General features: G+C 35.2%; 1 protein-coding gene across 3 annotated transcripts in view; it reads left to right on the top strand.

The window, feature by feature from the left end:
• FSTL5 (follistatin like 5) overlaps positions 1-15,307 on the top strand; it is a 282,795-nt gene that overhangs the window by 188,018 nt on the left and 79,470 nt on the right. For all 3 annotated transcript variants that reach the window (XM_051619524.1, XM_051619523.1, XM_051619525.1), the window contains one exon: positions 2,887-3,053. In XM_051619524.1, coding sequence (XP_051475484.1) covers positions 2,887-3,053 — 167 coding nt within the window. The remainder of the gene's footprint in view (positions 1-2,886; positions 3,054-15,307) is intronic.

The raw sequence follows: 15,307 nt of genomic DNA, 5'->3' as shown, positions 1-15,307 counted from the left end.
ATAAGATAGGGTCTGAAATGCCTTTGTTAATGCAGTAAATTTTTAAAACTACAGTAAATAGCACAATATTAAACTTATTTCATACCTTTCCTTAGTGTAACAAATTGTGTCAGATAATGCATCTAGTTAGAAAAAAAATAAATCAATGTCATTTGTGTGTGTCTGGTGTATCACTAGAATTTTAAGTCATAGAACATTATTTTTGGAAAAGAAAAGAATCAGGGTTTTTTTGGTCTAAATATAGAATTAATACTTTTAATCACACAAAATTGAACCATTTTGTTTAATTATAGAACAGCAAAGTTTTCTTTCTTGAAGACATTCAGATGCCTCTCTTACGCTTGCACTTGGAAAAAAAAAATGTGTTAATTACAAAGTATTGCTTTTATGAGGCGAAAAAATCTATAAATAATCTTAGGTTGCTTAAAAGTTGCTACTTTGCTATAGTGGAAGGATTAGTGAATTTCTTGTATGAAAGTCATTTGCTAGTTAAAAAAGAATAGAAGCATGATGCCTTTTGTAGTTTACTTACAAAACGAAAGATAAAAAACCTAGAGATTTTTCATGCCCCAGCAACTGAGTGGGAAAATTGCTATTGGGATGATCTTGAAGTACTATATAGCTCTTCTGTTTAATACAACAAAATCCTTACAAGTGTGCACTTTTAATGTTATGTTTAATTTGGCACACACGGAAAAAGAGAGCTCTCAACTGTTCAGCCTCTCACCTACAAACAATTACAGAAGAGAAAAGTATACAGTGCCATCAAATTAATGTGTCATTCTTATGTAAGTATCCAAATGAGTTGTGGGACACAGTGAAGTGGCCTTCTCTTAATATTAGAACTGTTTACTACATAGATTAGTGGAGAAAGTTTCAAGGTCTGGACTCCTGTCGTACATGTCTAAATTTTTTAAAGTTTAATTGAAAACTTGAAAAATGATGAATGTTGTGTTAACCTAAAAAAATGAGAATTTTTTTCACATGGATTGAAATTAACATGAATGCTCACTTTTATTTTTTTTTTAATGTTGAAATTTGTTCAGTTACTTTGGTTTTCGTTTGTGTTTTTGTACAAAGGTAGTTACTGAAGAGGTGCATTATTTTTCTTGCAATATGAAATACTAGAGGCAATAAAAAATAGAGCAAGGTGTACCTTTTGTAGTGTTGAGTTTAAAGGGTTGAGGAATTGTTGAGAGTTGAGAAATTGTATAACAAAGGATTACTTAAATGTAAAAATACTTTTCCTTTCAAGGCTGTGTACTCTGTATTTAGCAGCATATTTGTTCACACTGAGTTTAATGTCATGAAGATTGTCTTTGCTTCTTTTAAAATTAAGTTACAAAATTTATTTTGTATTACAATCACACTTTTTTTTTTCTTCAATATTTCAGATACCATGTTGTTTATTCTTTATCTGCCATGTCTTTATTCTCACAGGATATTAAGTGAGTTTGAATATGCAGCACATTTTGGAGAATGTTTGATAGTTTTCAAGAGCAATGTTGAAATTTCTTCATGATTCAAACAATAACTGTGAATGTGAAAAAGCAATTTTGTTCCTCAAATGTCTCGTATTGATAGAATTTTCTCATACACATGCATCCATGAAGAACATGAGAATTTACATGTATCCTTGATGTTTTTTTCTTTCTTGAAGAAAAAACACTATACACACATATTCCAAACCCAAACAAAAACCTTTAACATGCTCTTGAAACTGCCTCTTCTAAATGTATTGTTTTACAGATGTTTTACTTTGGGGTATTTTAGGTAGTACTAAAGAAATTAAAAGCGACCTTGTAAAATAGCCTTGTGAATCCACACTAGCAGTTTCTGCTGTGTTGCTCAACAAATACAAAAATAGGCAGCAAATATTTCTGAACTAAGATAATTCACAGTATTTCATGGGACGCACTGCAGTTACTTCAGGTTTGTCTTTAACTGTTATATAGTATTGTATTCTGTACTCCTACCAGGTGCTGTAGCCAATTCTGATTGTTGCTTCTGTTCGTTGGCAAACAGGGCAGTTTCAGAACTGATGCTATAAAGTGCTCGGGATTTTTTCAGGCTTTCATTTTTCCTCTGTCTTTCCCCACCCCCTCCCCCTGTGTAATTAGAGAGATTTTTTTGATCTGTTTATTATTCTGGTTCTGAATTCCTGCAACTGTTGTAGACGGAATATATTTGACAAGAGAAGTATAGTAGAAATTATTTTAACACTTTTTTTTTTTTAATAAAAAGGACATAAACCAATGTGTTTGGACAATGATTAATTTTTCTGAGACTGAAATGGGAGAAATTACTAACATCACTTTGATCTGGAAAGGATGTCTTCACTGATATCAAGGAAAAAGCCCCATAAAAACTGGCTTACCAGAAAATAAATCTTATACCTTAATTTTATATTCTGAATGTAGAATTCACTTTGTTGTCCATTTTAGTCTTGGTCATGTATATTTTGTACTCTGGGCTCCATTTGTATTTTCCTTTTCTGAAAATGAGCTCATATGAATGACTCTTAAGGCAGTACTGCCATCTTAGTTCAGATGAAGGTGCTGACTACTCTGCTTCATTGGCCTTAACTGTCAAGTAAGTCCCAGTGTCTGACTTTGGATACATTATCATGTTTGTTACAGTCTTATCTCTGAAATTCGTTTTCATGTTATATGCTACTCTTCTTACAAGGTGATACTTGTCAGTCAATTTAATGAAATGTCATGCTGACCTTTATTTGAAATACTGTGAACTTCCTGTGGTTTTTGGAAGTTCTTATTACTTTGATGCTAATTAAAATCCTTAAATTAGTAATGTACAAAAACTGCATGCTAATTAACCTTGTGAAACTGCATTCTAATCAGTCTTACAACCATATATCTTTTGCAGAGGTAGTTCAGCTGAGTCTACCTGAAGATCAAAAAATAAGCACCACTGCAGCAACAGTGGGACAAAGTGCTGTCTTAAGTTGTGCAATCCAGGGAACTCTGAGGCCTCCCATCATCTGGAAGAGGAATAATGTCATCCTGAATAGCTTAGATTTAGAAGATATCAATGTAAGTAAGAGCTCTGTTTAACTGCCTATTATCAAAACTTTTCATGAAGAATAGAAAAGTGATATGTAACAAGGTCCGTGCTCTGATGTTTCAAACAAAAGAAATAGAAATGGTTATGTCTGCCACACTCAGTCTGTGTTTTTGTTTTGTATACAAATCTAATTGTTAAATATAGAGAACTTTTCATGGACCAACCATTTAAAAATAAATATAGTGATAAAAGCACATGAAGAAAAAAATGCAGCCCAAAATAGTCAGCATTATACACTCAGGATTATGTAGTCTTTAAACGTCTAAAAGAAAAAGGAAATCTCAGAAATGAAAATTGTAAGAAATGCCTAGTGTCTTAGTACAAACAGATAATAATGATCCTCAATAATGAAACAACAATGTATTTTTTCCAAAAGAATTATTTAAATTGTTTGTTGTGATAATTTCTCCAAATATTCAGCAGTGTTTATGGTACTTCTCAAAGAATCATAAGTGGATATCAGTATAATATAGAAATCTTCTTTTAGAGAGACAAATATTTGCCACCTAACTTTACCATGACCTCAAAATATGAAGCAAGATAGGAAATGAGAAAAATAATTGCATCTCTGGCAAAACTCTAAAAATAACCTTTCAACTGTATTTTGTTTGCTTGTGGGTATGCTTGACTTTGCTTTGGCCATTTTATAATAGCAAAGTTATAAATGTGGACAAACCATTATATCAGGAATTGGTGCTTGTGAGTCCAAGATCACTGGAACTGTTATGTGTGTGGAATACCACCACAGTCAAATATCTGGTTCATTTGGTTTTATTGCATTTTTGTACTAATGCTTGTATTTTTAAGGTATGCATTACTTGTTTTGTTTGCTGCTTTTAAATTAGTTCTGTTTGTAAACTGAGATTCCTCACTGTTGTGCTTTGTAAAATAAGGGACAGATTACAATCTCATCATGCTTGAATGGTAGCTTTAAGTCACTAGAGATTCTTGGGATACAACTGGCATACTCTGAAAACTTCCAAGTTAAATAGCTGTTGCTTTTTTAGTTGGGTATTAATCATATGACTGATGTTCAAAAGTGTCTTGCCCACGTTCACAAATTCCATTCTGCAATATTTTTTAGCTTTCTGTAAATACTCATAATACTAGTAAACATAATAATTAGTAAGCAATCTCCATCTCCTTATGTCAACCCATGAGTTTCCTCATTGATGTTCCCCTAATTTTCTCCTCCTGCCCTGCTACAGGGGGCAGAGGGGGAGTGAGAAAGCCAGCAGCTGGGTGGGAGTTTGGCTATTAGCCAGGTCCAACCTGGCACACTTCAGAGGTACTTATCACAGCTGGAAGAGAGTATGGAATTTTTGAAGACTCAGGATACACCCAGTTTAAAGTCAGTGATGGTCAGATGTTCAAAGCAAAGTTGAAATTTCTAGAATTGGCCAGATTTGTTTGTATTTAATAGGAGAGGAGGAATGTGTGACAGTGTACCGGATTGACAACCCACAATCATAAAAAGAAAGGTCTGAAAAGTGTTACCTGGGTGCTGGGCTAATGTGTGTGTGTGTGTTTTGTTTACAGGTACAGTAAGAACTGTAAAAGCTTCCAGTGAACAGGAGCACATAATTCTGAAGATTAATGTATTTATTTGTTTCCTTAAGAAAAACATAAACTGTAATGCCTAGAAGTCTTTTTAAGCAAACATTGTTATAGCTTAGTCCTTTAATATTAACATTTAGTTATGATTCAAAAATAAAGGATGAGAGATCCAATATCCATGGGGTGAGGCACTAAAATTAACTGCACTCAAATATACGTAGGTGATACAAATCAAGTATCTCTTTGTAGATAAATTAACAAAGAGTGGAATAAAGAGTTAATGGAACTTGGAAACAACAAAAAGAATGGGCATAAAGACATTGAGTGAAATTGGTCCCAGACAATCTTTTCTTCAGAATTTATTTTATGTGCTTCACTGTTTGCACTGATTTTATCCCCCTATATATATTTCTAGATCTTCCATTGGTTCATTTAATTATTTCTTTTTTCTTCCATATTTCTTTAGTCATTCCATATCTTTCTGAACCTTGTTCATCAGATATTCTGTGGTTCTTACAGTTTCACATTTGCTTAAAGATTGTTTGTGCAGCCATAATATAGTATCCATTCAGGAAATGTAGTAAAAAGAAAACCTTGGGGAAAAGAAAAATAATTGGACAAAAAAGAGTGTTTTTTGTATATTTCACTATGGAAAATGAATATAGTACTTAAATATTAACTTCAAGGAAACAAATGCAGAGGCAAACATAGCGTGCTCCAGTTTATGTTGCAATTTAACCACTAGAGCGGGTGTTGTACTTATTCTGGCAATTTTAAACATGCAAAAGCCCTAAGTCCTTGTATAATTTAAGATGTCCCCAGAGGTAATGTATTCTAGGCTTTACTTAGGCTGTATTTTAAACTACAATAATGTTTTCTTAACTCTGGGATTTATTAATTTACCCAGTGGTTCAAGAACCGTATCTGTGTATCTCTGCACTAATAATGATGTGTAAATAGCAGTACACTTTCAGAAGAAAACATGAGAAACACTGACCTGGGAAGATAAATATTTTTTTCCAACAAAATGTCTTAGAGATCCCCATAACTGGAAGTCAGCACATACAGTCAGACTAAGCAGTAGTGACAATGTGATTTTGTAAATCTTAGCAAGCCCTCATACTTAGAAATTAAGTATTTAGCACTGTGCTCTCAGTAGGAGTTAAGCTATTGCCTTCAGGAACAGACAGAATCAGAACAATATAATATTGTAGTGTTTTGCCAAATAGAAAAATGCAACAAGAAGAAGCAAAAGAGCCAAAGTCTAAACTAAAATTCTGGCTGTTGAATTTATTTTGTTGAAAAATACTCCACCCCTCTACTGAAAGTAAGCAGGATGTATGCCTAAGACTGTCAACTATGGAGTCACTAAGAGCTAGTTTTAAGTAATTAATGGTGTAATATACTCTTAAGACATTTAAAATAAATATTTAGGTATACCGTTGGACTTTCAAGGGAGGATAATAATTGTATTTATGAAGTGCACTTTAAAAATTATTAAATAACTTAGAGAATGCTGTCAAGTGTGTAGTCAGATACATAATGGTACTGATAATATCCAGTTCGTAATTTTAGAAGTCCTGAGTACTCTCAACTCTTCTTATTGTACTTATGGTTACTATTTGTGGAAGTAATGCGTCTTGGTACTGACCTTTCTCGCGTTGAAACTGTTGGAAGTCAGGGATAATCAGCATCCATCTAAATGAAGCTGTGAAAAATTGTATGCCTCTGCAAATTTTAACTTAAATTGTAATATATTTGTTCTGTGACTTATTGCGGAATTGATATCACGGGACGTTTTATTGGTATTTTAGTACATGTCTAGAAAGGCTTTTTCTCCTTTTATCCTGCATCTTAAATGTGTTACCTGTTTTCCACTTACCTCTTTGAATATATTTATCTAACCTATTGCTTCTGGAAAATTTTGATACAGCAGATTTTTTTTCCCCAAAGACAATACACATTATTTTTTGTCTTAGTTTGTTCACTTTTTAAACGGTTTTTGCAACTCATTTTACTTTAGTCTTTTTCTGACCTTTTCCTTCAATTTTGCCTTCAGCTTCTCACCTATACCTGTCAGCAATTGTGCCTTTTTAACAAGGTGTCAGCCCTTAGCTCTTACATTTATATAAGGTCTACTTAGATGACTTGTCTGCATGTAAAGTTTAACGTCTGCTAACATACTAAATTAGTAACTTGATAAAAGCTCGTATCTGTCTTTAGGCTGCTTTTCATGAGAAGCATGTTATAGTTCAATTTTTGAGGTTTTGAAATTATGTATTGATTATCTTTCTCTCAAAACTTCTAATTTGTTGTGGGGAACGCCCATCTTGTTAAAACTAATTTACAGAGTACAACTTCCGCTTTTTTGGTATTCATCCAACAGTCTGCATTATTTTATTGATATATTTCCTCTCCCAAGAAAAAGCGCAACCTCAAACCCCCATAATAGAGATGCCATTAAAGCTAATGTCCTCTCAAAGAACATGTTCCATTCCAGAGAGTTCTGCTCAGCAATTGATAAAAAAGGTTTTCAGATTGTCCAAAATGCTAAACATATTCTCTAGAAAAGACTCTTTGACGTCTACCCTCTCCTTTCACTTCCTTCCCATCCTGTTTTCCTCCTTTCTTAGAAAATTCTTAGGTTAGCCTCATGAATTATTCCCTTTCCCCATGGGACAGTATGGACCAACATACAAACTTCTCTTTATGCATGCTTGAATCATTCTTAATATGACACAGTTATGACTTTGAGGCGATGGTCATAAATATAAATGCCCTGTCTGCCAAGAATTTATTTGCTTGTGTTTATAACAGAATCTTTATCTGTTATACAGTGGTTCTTTAAGTAGGATGTATTAAAACCTTTCATATTTAATTGGTCAAATGCAATTTTTTTTTCTCTATTCCATCTTAAAAGTAAAGTGAAAATATTTATTGTCAATGATGCAATCAACTTTTTCAGATCTCTAATCCTTTTCTTCTAGATATGCCAAAAATATTTAATCATGACCACCAGTACAATACTTTAATTCAATTCTCTTCCATAATTTATTTTTCTTTTCCCTTTCTTGGAGTCTGATTTTAAGTCCTAGTTAATTCTTTAATTTCTGATTAGTGCATGAAAAAATTGCTGGTTTATATTTACAGACCGGTATAGACTTTTTTTTTTCTTTTTCTTTTTTTTTTCCTTTTTTTTTTTTTTCTCCTACAGTATACATTCTCTCAGCTGGATGAAAATCAGCATAATTTCTGAATGCTTTTATTAATAGTTACATATTTTTTCCAACTTCTCCAGGTCATTTTGCAGAACTAGACTACTAGTCCTACTGGACTTAAAGCTTTCCACAGCTTCAATTTAATAAGAATAGTGTGAAAGGGTTTTGTAGTATGCAAAAAGCCTCCCCAATGCTTTACTGGTTATTATTTTAGAAAAGAAGTCTCAGAGGAGCAACCTGGACTAGGCTGTAGCTAGTAGGAAAGGTCAGTTCTTCTCAAAAGCATGAGAAAGTTGCTTTGTTAATAATGGCCTTCTGTGGCTCACAGCCCTGACTTTGAAATCATATCTATAGTGTATTAAATAGGAGGGCCACATCACCATTGAAAAAAGTACTTTGATATCCAGGAGACTGTTTCACTGTTCAGAGAAGTGCAATTGTCTAAATACCAAAAAAAGAAACCCTTTGTGACCCTCCCTCCCAAGTGTTGCAGGAAGAAGAAGTAAGATAGGTGAGGCATAACTACTTATTGGGGGTTTGGCTTAACTAACATTTGTAATATTTTAAAAAATAATAGTAGTTTGAAAAAAAACAACTTAGAATTATACCAAGGTATTGGTTCAGTACTGACTCAGAAGAAAATTGCCACCCACTTGTAAAATCACCAGTACTTCTACTTGCTAAAGTGACATGAAGCAAATTACTTACCCAGATCAAGTCTGCTTAACTTGTGAGCTCTGATAGGATTACAGCGCAAGATACTATATCTGCCATGCTTTTCAAATGATGATATTGAAGATTTCTCTAATGCTTTCCCATTCTTAGTCTTTTCATATAAGTATTTAATTGAAAACTTGAATTAAAAGAAAAAAGGGAAAAAAAAAGGTTTGTTTTTTTTTAACCTAAAATAAAAGGCAGAGTAACTTAGTAAAAGAAAGCGTTCTTGTCCATTCTCACTGGAGGTTGATTATCTTGACTAGTTTAAACAAGATTTTTGATAACAGCAATATTTAGACATTTCAAATTGTCCCATCAGGGTGGTGATCATACCCCAGTAGTTGGCACTTGTGAGTTTGCACCTCAAGTACTGTGTTCTGTTCTGGGCTCCTCACTATAAGAAGGACGTGGAGGTGCTGGAGTGTGTGCAAAGGAGGGGATATAGGTCAAGCAAAGAGTAAAATCAGGACCCTAAATTTTAGGTAAGCAAACTTCCAGCTCTTAAAGGAGTTAGTCAGTAGGACCCTTGGGAAACTGCCCTTAGGGACAAGGGAGCAGAGCAGAGCTGGCAGATCTCTAAGGACTCTTTCCACAAAGAGCAAGAGCTTTTGATCTCCAGATGTACGAAATCAGGCAAGAAAGGCAAGAGCTTGGCATGGCTGAGTTGAGACTTGTTTGCCAAGCTAAAGAGCAAGAAGGAAATGCAGAAGCAGTGGAAGCAGGGACAGGAATGCTGAGAAATACTATAGGGGCACTGCCCGGTTGTATAGGGGTGGGGTCAGGGTGGCCAAGGTGCAGCTGAAGCAGAACATGGTAAGACATGCAAAGAGTAATAAGAAGAACTACCAGTATCTCAGCCAGAAAAGGAACATCAAAGAACGTCATGATGAGTGAGATTGTTAAACTGGTAACAACAAAGAGAAGGCTTTTTTGCCTCAGTCTTTTCTGGTGACTTCTCTTCTCACACATCTTGAGTGGACAGACCACAAGAAAGGGACTGGAAGAGCGAAGTCCCACTCAATATTGGATTCATAACCACCTGGGGAACATGAATGTGTCTAAGTCTGTGAGACCTGATGAGATGCATCCCAGAGTTCCTGAGAGAATTGGCTGATGTAGTTGCTAAGCCACTGTCAATGACACTTGAAAAGTGATGGCAGTCAGGTGATGTCCCGAGTGAGTGGAAAAAGGGAAACATTGCATCTATTTTTTAAGAGGGTAGAAAGGAGGACCCTGGGAACTACCAGCCTGTCAGCGTCACCTCTATGCCTGGGAAGATCATGGAATGGATCCTCTTAGAAGCTATCCTAAGGCACATGGAGGTGCTTGAGACAGCCGGCATAGCTTCACTAAGGGCATGTCCTGCCTGACCAATGTGGTGGTCTTCTGTGGTGGAGTGGCGACATCAGTGGACAAGGGAAGAGATGTTGTCTATCTGGACTTCTGAAAGGCCTTTGACACAATGCCCCACAACATCCTTCTCTATAAATTGGAGAGGTAAGGATTTGATGGGTGGGCTGTCTAGTGGATGAGGAATTGGTTGGATGGCCACTTCCAGAGGGTACTGATCAACAGCTCAATGTCCAGGTGGAGACTGATGTCAATAGTGCCCCTCAGGAGTCCATTTTGTGAGCAGCACTGTTTGCTATCTTTATCAGTGATGTAGAGGGATTGAGTGCATCCTCAGCAAATTTGCAGACAACATCAATTTCAATGATGCAGTTGACATCCAGAGAGACTTGGGCAAGCCTGAGAATTGGGTCTGTGTGAACCTCATGATGTTCAGCAAGGCCAAGTGCAAGGTTTTGCACCTGGGTCAGGGCAACCCCTGATATCATTACAGGCTGGAGGATGAAGAGATTTAGAGCAGCACTGAGAAGGACTTGGGCATAGTGGTGGATGAAAGTTCAACATGAGCTGGCAATGTGCGCTCACAGCCCTGAAAGCCAACCATATCCTGGGCTGCATCAAAAGAAGCATGGCCAGCAGGTCAAAGGAGATGATTCTTCCTGTCTACTCTGCACTGGGGAGACCCCACCTGGAATACTGTGTCCAACTCTGGAGTCTTTAGCACAAGAAAGACAAAGACCCATTGGATCTGGTCCAGAGTAGGGCCACAGAAACAATCAGAGGGATGAAACATCCCTCCTACGAGAGAACACTGAGAGAGTTGGAGTTGTTCAGCCTGGAGAAGAGAAGGCTTTGAGGACACCTTATTGCAGCCTTTCAGTACTTAAAGAAGGCTTATAAGAAAGATGGGGACAGACTTTTTAGCAGGGCCTGTAGTGATAGAACAAGAGGTAATGGTTTTAATCTGAAAGAGGATAGATTTAGACTGCCTAAAAGGCAGAAATTCTTTACAGTGAGGACAGTGAACCACTGGAACCAGTTGCTCAGATGGGGGCAGAAACCCCATCCCTGGAAATATTCAAGACCAGGTTGGATTGAGCTCTGAGCAACCTGATCTAGTTGAAGATGTCCCTGCTTGCTGCAAGGGGGTTGAACTAGATGAGCTTTTTTTTTTTTTTTTTTTTTCACAGACAACTTTCTAATTTGTCTTGTTTTGTACCAGGATCTTCCTGCAATAGCTTACAGTTTTCCAGATCAGAAACCATGACCAGTGCATGCAAAGGCCATCACTAGGAACTATCACAAGAATTAATTTACATAAAGAGGGGAAAAGGAAAACAAAATTGTTCCTACATAACTATTTTCAGTGGTTACAGTGAAAGTCTTGAGGCAGCTGCTTATGGCAATGATGTGTTTTTACTTTCCTTTACATAAAGGAATTTATCTTGCCTAGTGAATCTTTCTTGTGGTAAAATGTTATACTGATGAGCATTTTATGTTGCATTAGTGATTTGAACAAAGGAAATTTATGTGTAAAGTGTGCAGATAACTGAGACTGGTATTAAATGTAAGTTGTTTCAGCTTTCAGTTTTTTATTAGTGTAATTCAGTCTTTGCTTGTTGTGCTCCAGCTCATACTAAGTGCTAGTTCAGATCAACTAGAATTTGCTGTTTGCTTAAAAGGTTCTAAGAAAAATATTTGACTGAATATTGAGTGTGTCAGTCTGGGCTAGAGCCTTGTTACGTGAAGCTGCTGTGCTGGCATTCAAGCTCGCATGACATTTTATAAACAAGATGACACTGAGTAGATGTCACTCACCTTGTTGTATGTATTTGGGTATATCCTTTTAAAAAAAACCTTTTGTATAGGAATTGCACTGAATGTCTTTCTAAGCATGTATGTTACTGTTTCTTATATAACATTATTGATAATGAACTGACAAGAAAGGACACTGTATCAATAATCATCCTAGTAATGTGTGACTGGCCCTGTTTTCTCTCTCCCTTTGTCTGTAGATCATATATTAATGCTGCTTGTAGAAGAAGAGATGGGGTTTTTTCCCCCCTTGTACACTAAGAATGACAAAATGACTATTCTGATTTTTTAAATCAAGTTTGAAGGTACTAATTTTATTTTTTGTTTGTTTTGTTTTGTGGGGTTTTTTTCTCCCATATCTCCTCTGCACCTACCACATAGTGGGAGATTCCCTGCCAATCTCTATCTTTTTTGTTTTAGATGGTCGTATCTGCAAGATATTTGATAGCTGTTTTTGTTTGACAAGGTATTTTATTGCCCATTGCTTGGTTTATCACATATACACAGGTTAGTTTGTAATAAAACAAAATGCTTCCCGGTGGGCTTTAGCAGACTGCATAAAGCTTGAAAGTACTTGACCTGTCTGTGTCACCCCAGGATAGTTTAGAAATACATGGAAGGGAATGGATGAAAACTGGCTGAAAATTTTAGTAATAGGAAAGTTTAAAGGGTTTTGTATTGTTGATTCTCTTGAGTTTGTAAAGAAACAGCCTGAGAAGTGTCCTTCTGTGAAATAAGTGAATTCTGTTACTTTAAGATGAGCACAGTTCAGGAATCAAATATATGAATTATGGCCAACCTAAGAAAAAGAGTTTGCAGTCATGAAACTAAAGCTAAAACTTAGTATTTTATGCAATAGGAATATAAAAAACTCCAATAAACTTAATAAACTTCGAAGTGCTAGTAAGCTAAGTGACTGAAAATAAAGTGAATCTTATCCCAGTGTGATTATGAAGAGTTTGTTTTTAGAATCAGGAAAATGTATGGAGTATTCAGTGATTTCTTTGCCATCTTACTGCAAATAAAATGTGTCTAAAGAAAGAAAATCAAAATGAGGATGCTCTTGCCAAGCTCATTCCACAAATCTCACCCTAATTTGTGTAATCTTAAAGTGTAAATTGTGTCAGTACTTCTGCTTCTTTGGGGCTGCCTAGCACTTAGATATCACTTTGGATATGATCTGATTCAAGTAAACTGCACAGTGCAAAGCTAGTCTCTTTTTGCAGATCTAGCTTGGAGTGTAATAGTAAATACATCTAAAATTAGAGCCAATTTTAAAATAAGAACAGTTTGGGGGAATTGTAATAAACTGTGATAATAGGATAATTATTATAAATTCATGTCACTGGTTATGATGTTAAATTGAAAAATACATGAGCAATGAGTGTCAAACTGCTTTATCTGATTAAATCTGATTATATAACAATTTCTTTTGTTAAAAAGGAGTATAAGTTAAATGGTATGAGTCATTCTGAAGATCTCTGTGTGTAACATGAACCAATAAAAAAGACAGCTGTATCAGAGCATGCTGAAATTTCCATTTAAAATAAGCTGCATCTGCTCAGTTGGAGATACTGAATGTCTAAATAAATTAGCAGTCATTATTGCAGATTCATAGAAAGATAGCTTAACATCTCAGAATTTGTTGGGAAGTACGTTAGTGGTGGTTTATGACTCAAGAGGTCTAGTGTGTTGGCAAAGCTGTCACTTACAACTAGTACATATCTCCCAGATATAAGCTCTAACTTTTCTTTGCACGACTATGTATAAAATGAGGTTGTTGTTATTACTGGTGATCTAGGAGTGAGGGTCTTTATGATATTTTTTGTGTGGTCCCTCTGCATGTTCTTAGGAAACTTGTAATATTATTAGGTTTCAAAGTAGCAAAACCAATTTTTAATCAACTGACATAGTTTGAAAAGCACAAAGCGGCGGTATGTTTTCCATAGAATAATGCAAGTTACCATTTATTAGATACTACTATTTACTCATAAGGTGGTGAAACTGCAGTCCTTACTGTATCCAAGAGAATAAAGGAAAAATCATACACCTGTATTTCCTTAAGTGAGGAACATTAATATCCCTGGACAGAAGTTAGCCTGCATTAATAAACACAAACTGCTGTTTGTGTTGTTTGTAACTATTGTTACATTCTTCAGAATAGAGTTTCTTTTAATATCCTGCCACTTTCTACTATATATACTATATTGCTATTTACTGTATTACCCTGTGTTCTTTTTTTTTAAGCTTTGACTTGATTTACAATTTTCTGTCAGTCTGGTTTTTCGAGCAGTGGACTTATGCTAGATTCAGGACTTGTTCTCATTGAAGCTGTAAAACATTAGATTGACAGAAGGTATACAAATTTTGTGCTTAGGAAATTTTTTATTTCTTTTCCCCCTTGAGCTAGAAGGAAAACTTGAAAAATCTTGAAGTTATGCCAAATGCAGTTATTCTCAGATTTTTTAATAGAATTTAATTTCTTCCTGACATGCAGTAGCAAACCAAAGAGTTGCATTGGTCTCCCAACATGAGCAGAGAGACTGATTACTTGGAAAGTAGAAGTTGTAAAATTGACATTAGTGTGAAAAGCCTGAGGTGAATTTATTTGGCAAACCAAGCATACATCAATAATTGTTTTTAAAAATGCTTCCAGTTAACCTTCAAAAGATTCTCTACTCTCTGTCTCCTTGCAATAAAGTAAGGTGCAGATTCTGAAAAATAAATACATAAAATATGAACAAAAATGCAACATTAGTATTACTGGTACTTCCATGAGTCAACTGAAATAAAATGCAGAAAGCATGGCAGCAAAAATAAGGGGTTTATGTATACTGACTATGTGTTTTATAAGCAAACAGCTGTTGTTTTGCAAATATTATTGATGCAGCTTTTTCCTTAGCAGAGCAATGCAAAATTTTAATTCTTAGGTGCAGATTATTTTCCTGACCAGTTCAGAGGCTGATGATTTTTTCCTTTCCTGTAAGAAGATCAAGCTTTTGCTTTAAAGAGGAGAAGGGGAAAATCCTGACCCGAATTCTGTTGTCATTATCACTGACAATATCGCAATAGTGTTATAGTGTTTACATTACCAATTGTCAGTAAAAAAGATACCAACTAATATAACTTTCTTAGTTGTTTTAGGTTTTCCAAAAATTGCAAATAGAAATACAGGTCTCACATGTAGTAAAAATATTAATTCAAAATATTTGGTGCTTACTTGATTCTATTTTTTATGGACCTAGCAATTTTCTTCTGTCCTCATCCCTGTATTATTTTCTTATTGTCCTTGTTATATTTCTTTCATCTTTCTTCAATTTTTTTCCAATTTTCTTTTTTGCTTCTTTTTTTGTTTCTTCTTTATTTTTTTCTCTCTTTTTAATTTTTTCTTTATTCTGAGTTTCTCTTGGTTTCTCTCTCAAGCATTTTATAAAACACTTGAATCTCGCTGTAAAAACCTGAAATGGCAAAAGCTATTACCCAGGCCTGAAAAATTACAATAGAAAAAAAAGTGAGAAAAACCCCCTCAAACAACAAAAAATCCCAACCAAGCAACACACCCAACA

The sequence above is a fragment of the Apus apus genome, chromosome 4 (genome assembly GCF_020740795.1).
Source record: "Apus apus isolate bApuApu2 chromosome 4, bApuApu2.pri.cur, whole genome shotgun sequence".
Lineage (NCBI taxonomy): Eukaryota > Metazoa > Chordata > Aves > Apodiformes > Apodidae > Apus > Apus apus.
Note: the sequence above shows the minus strand (reverse complement) of the source record. Positions and strands in the feature narration are given on the sequence as shown.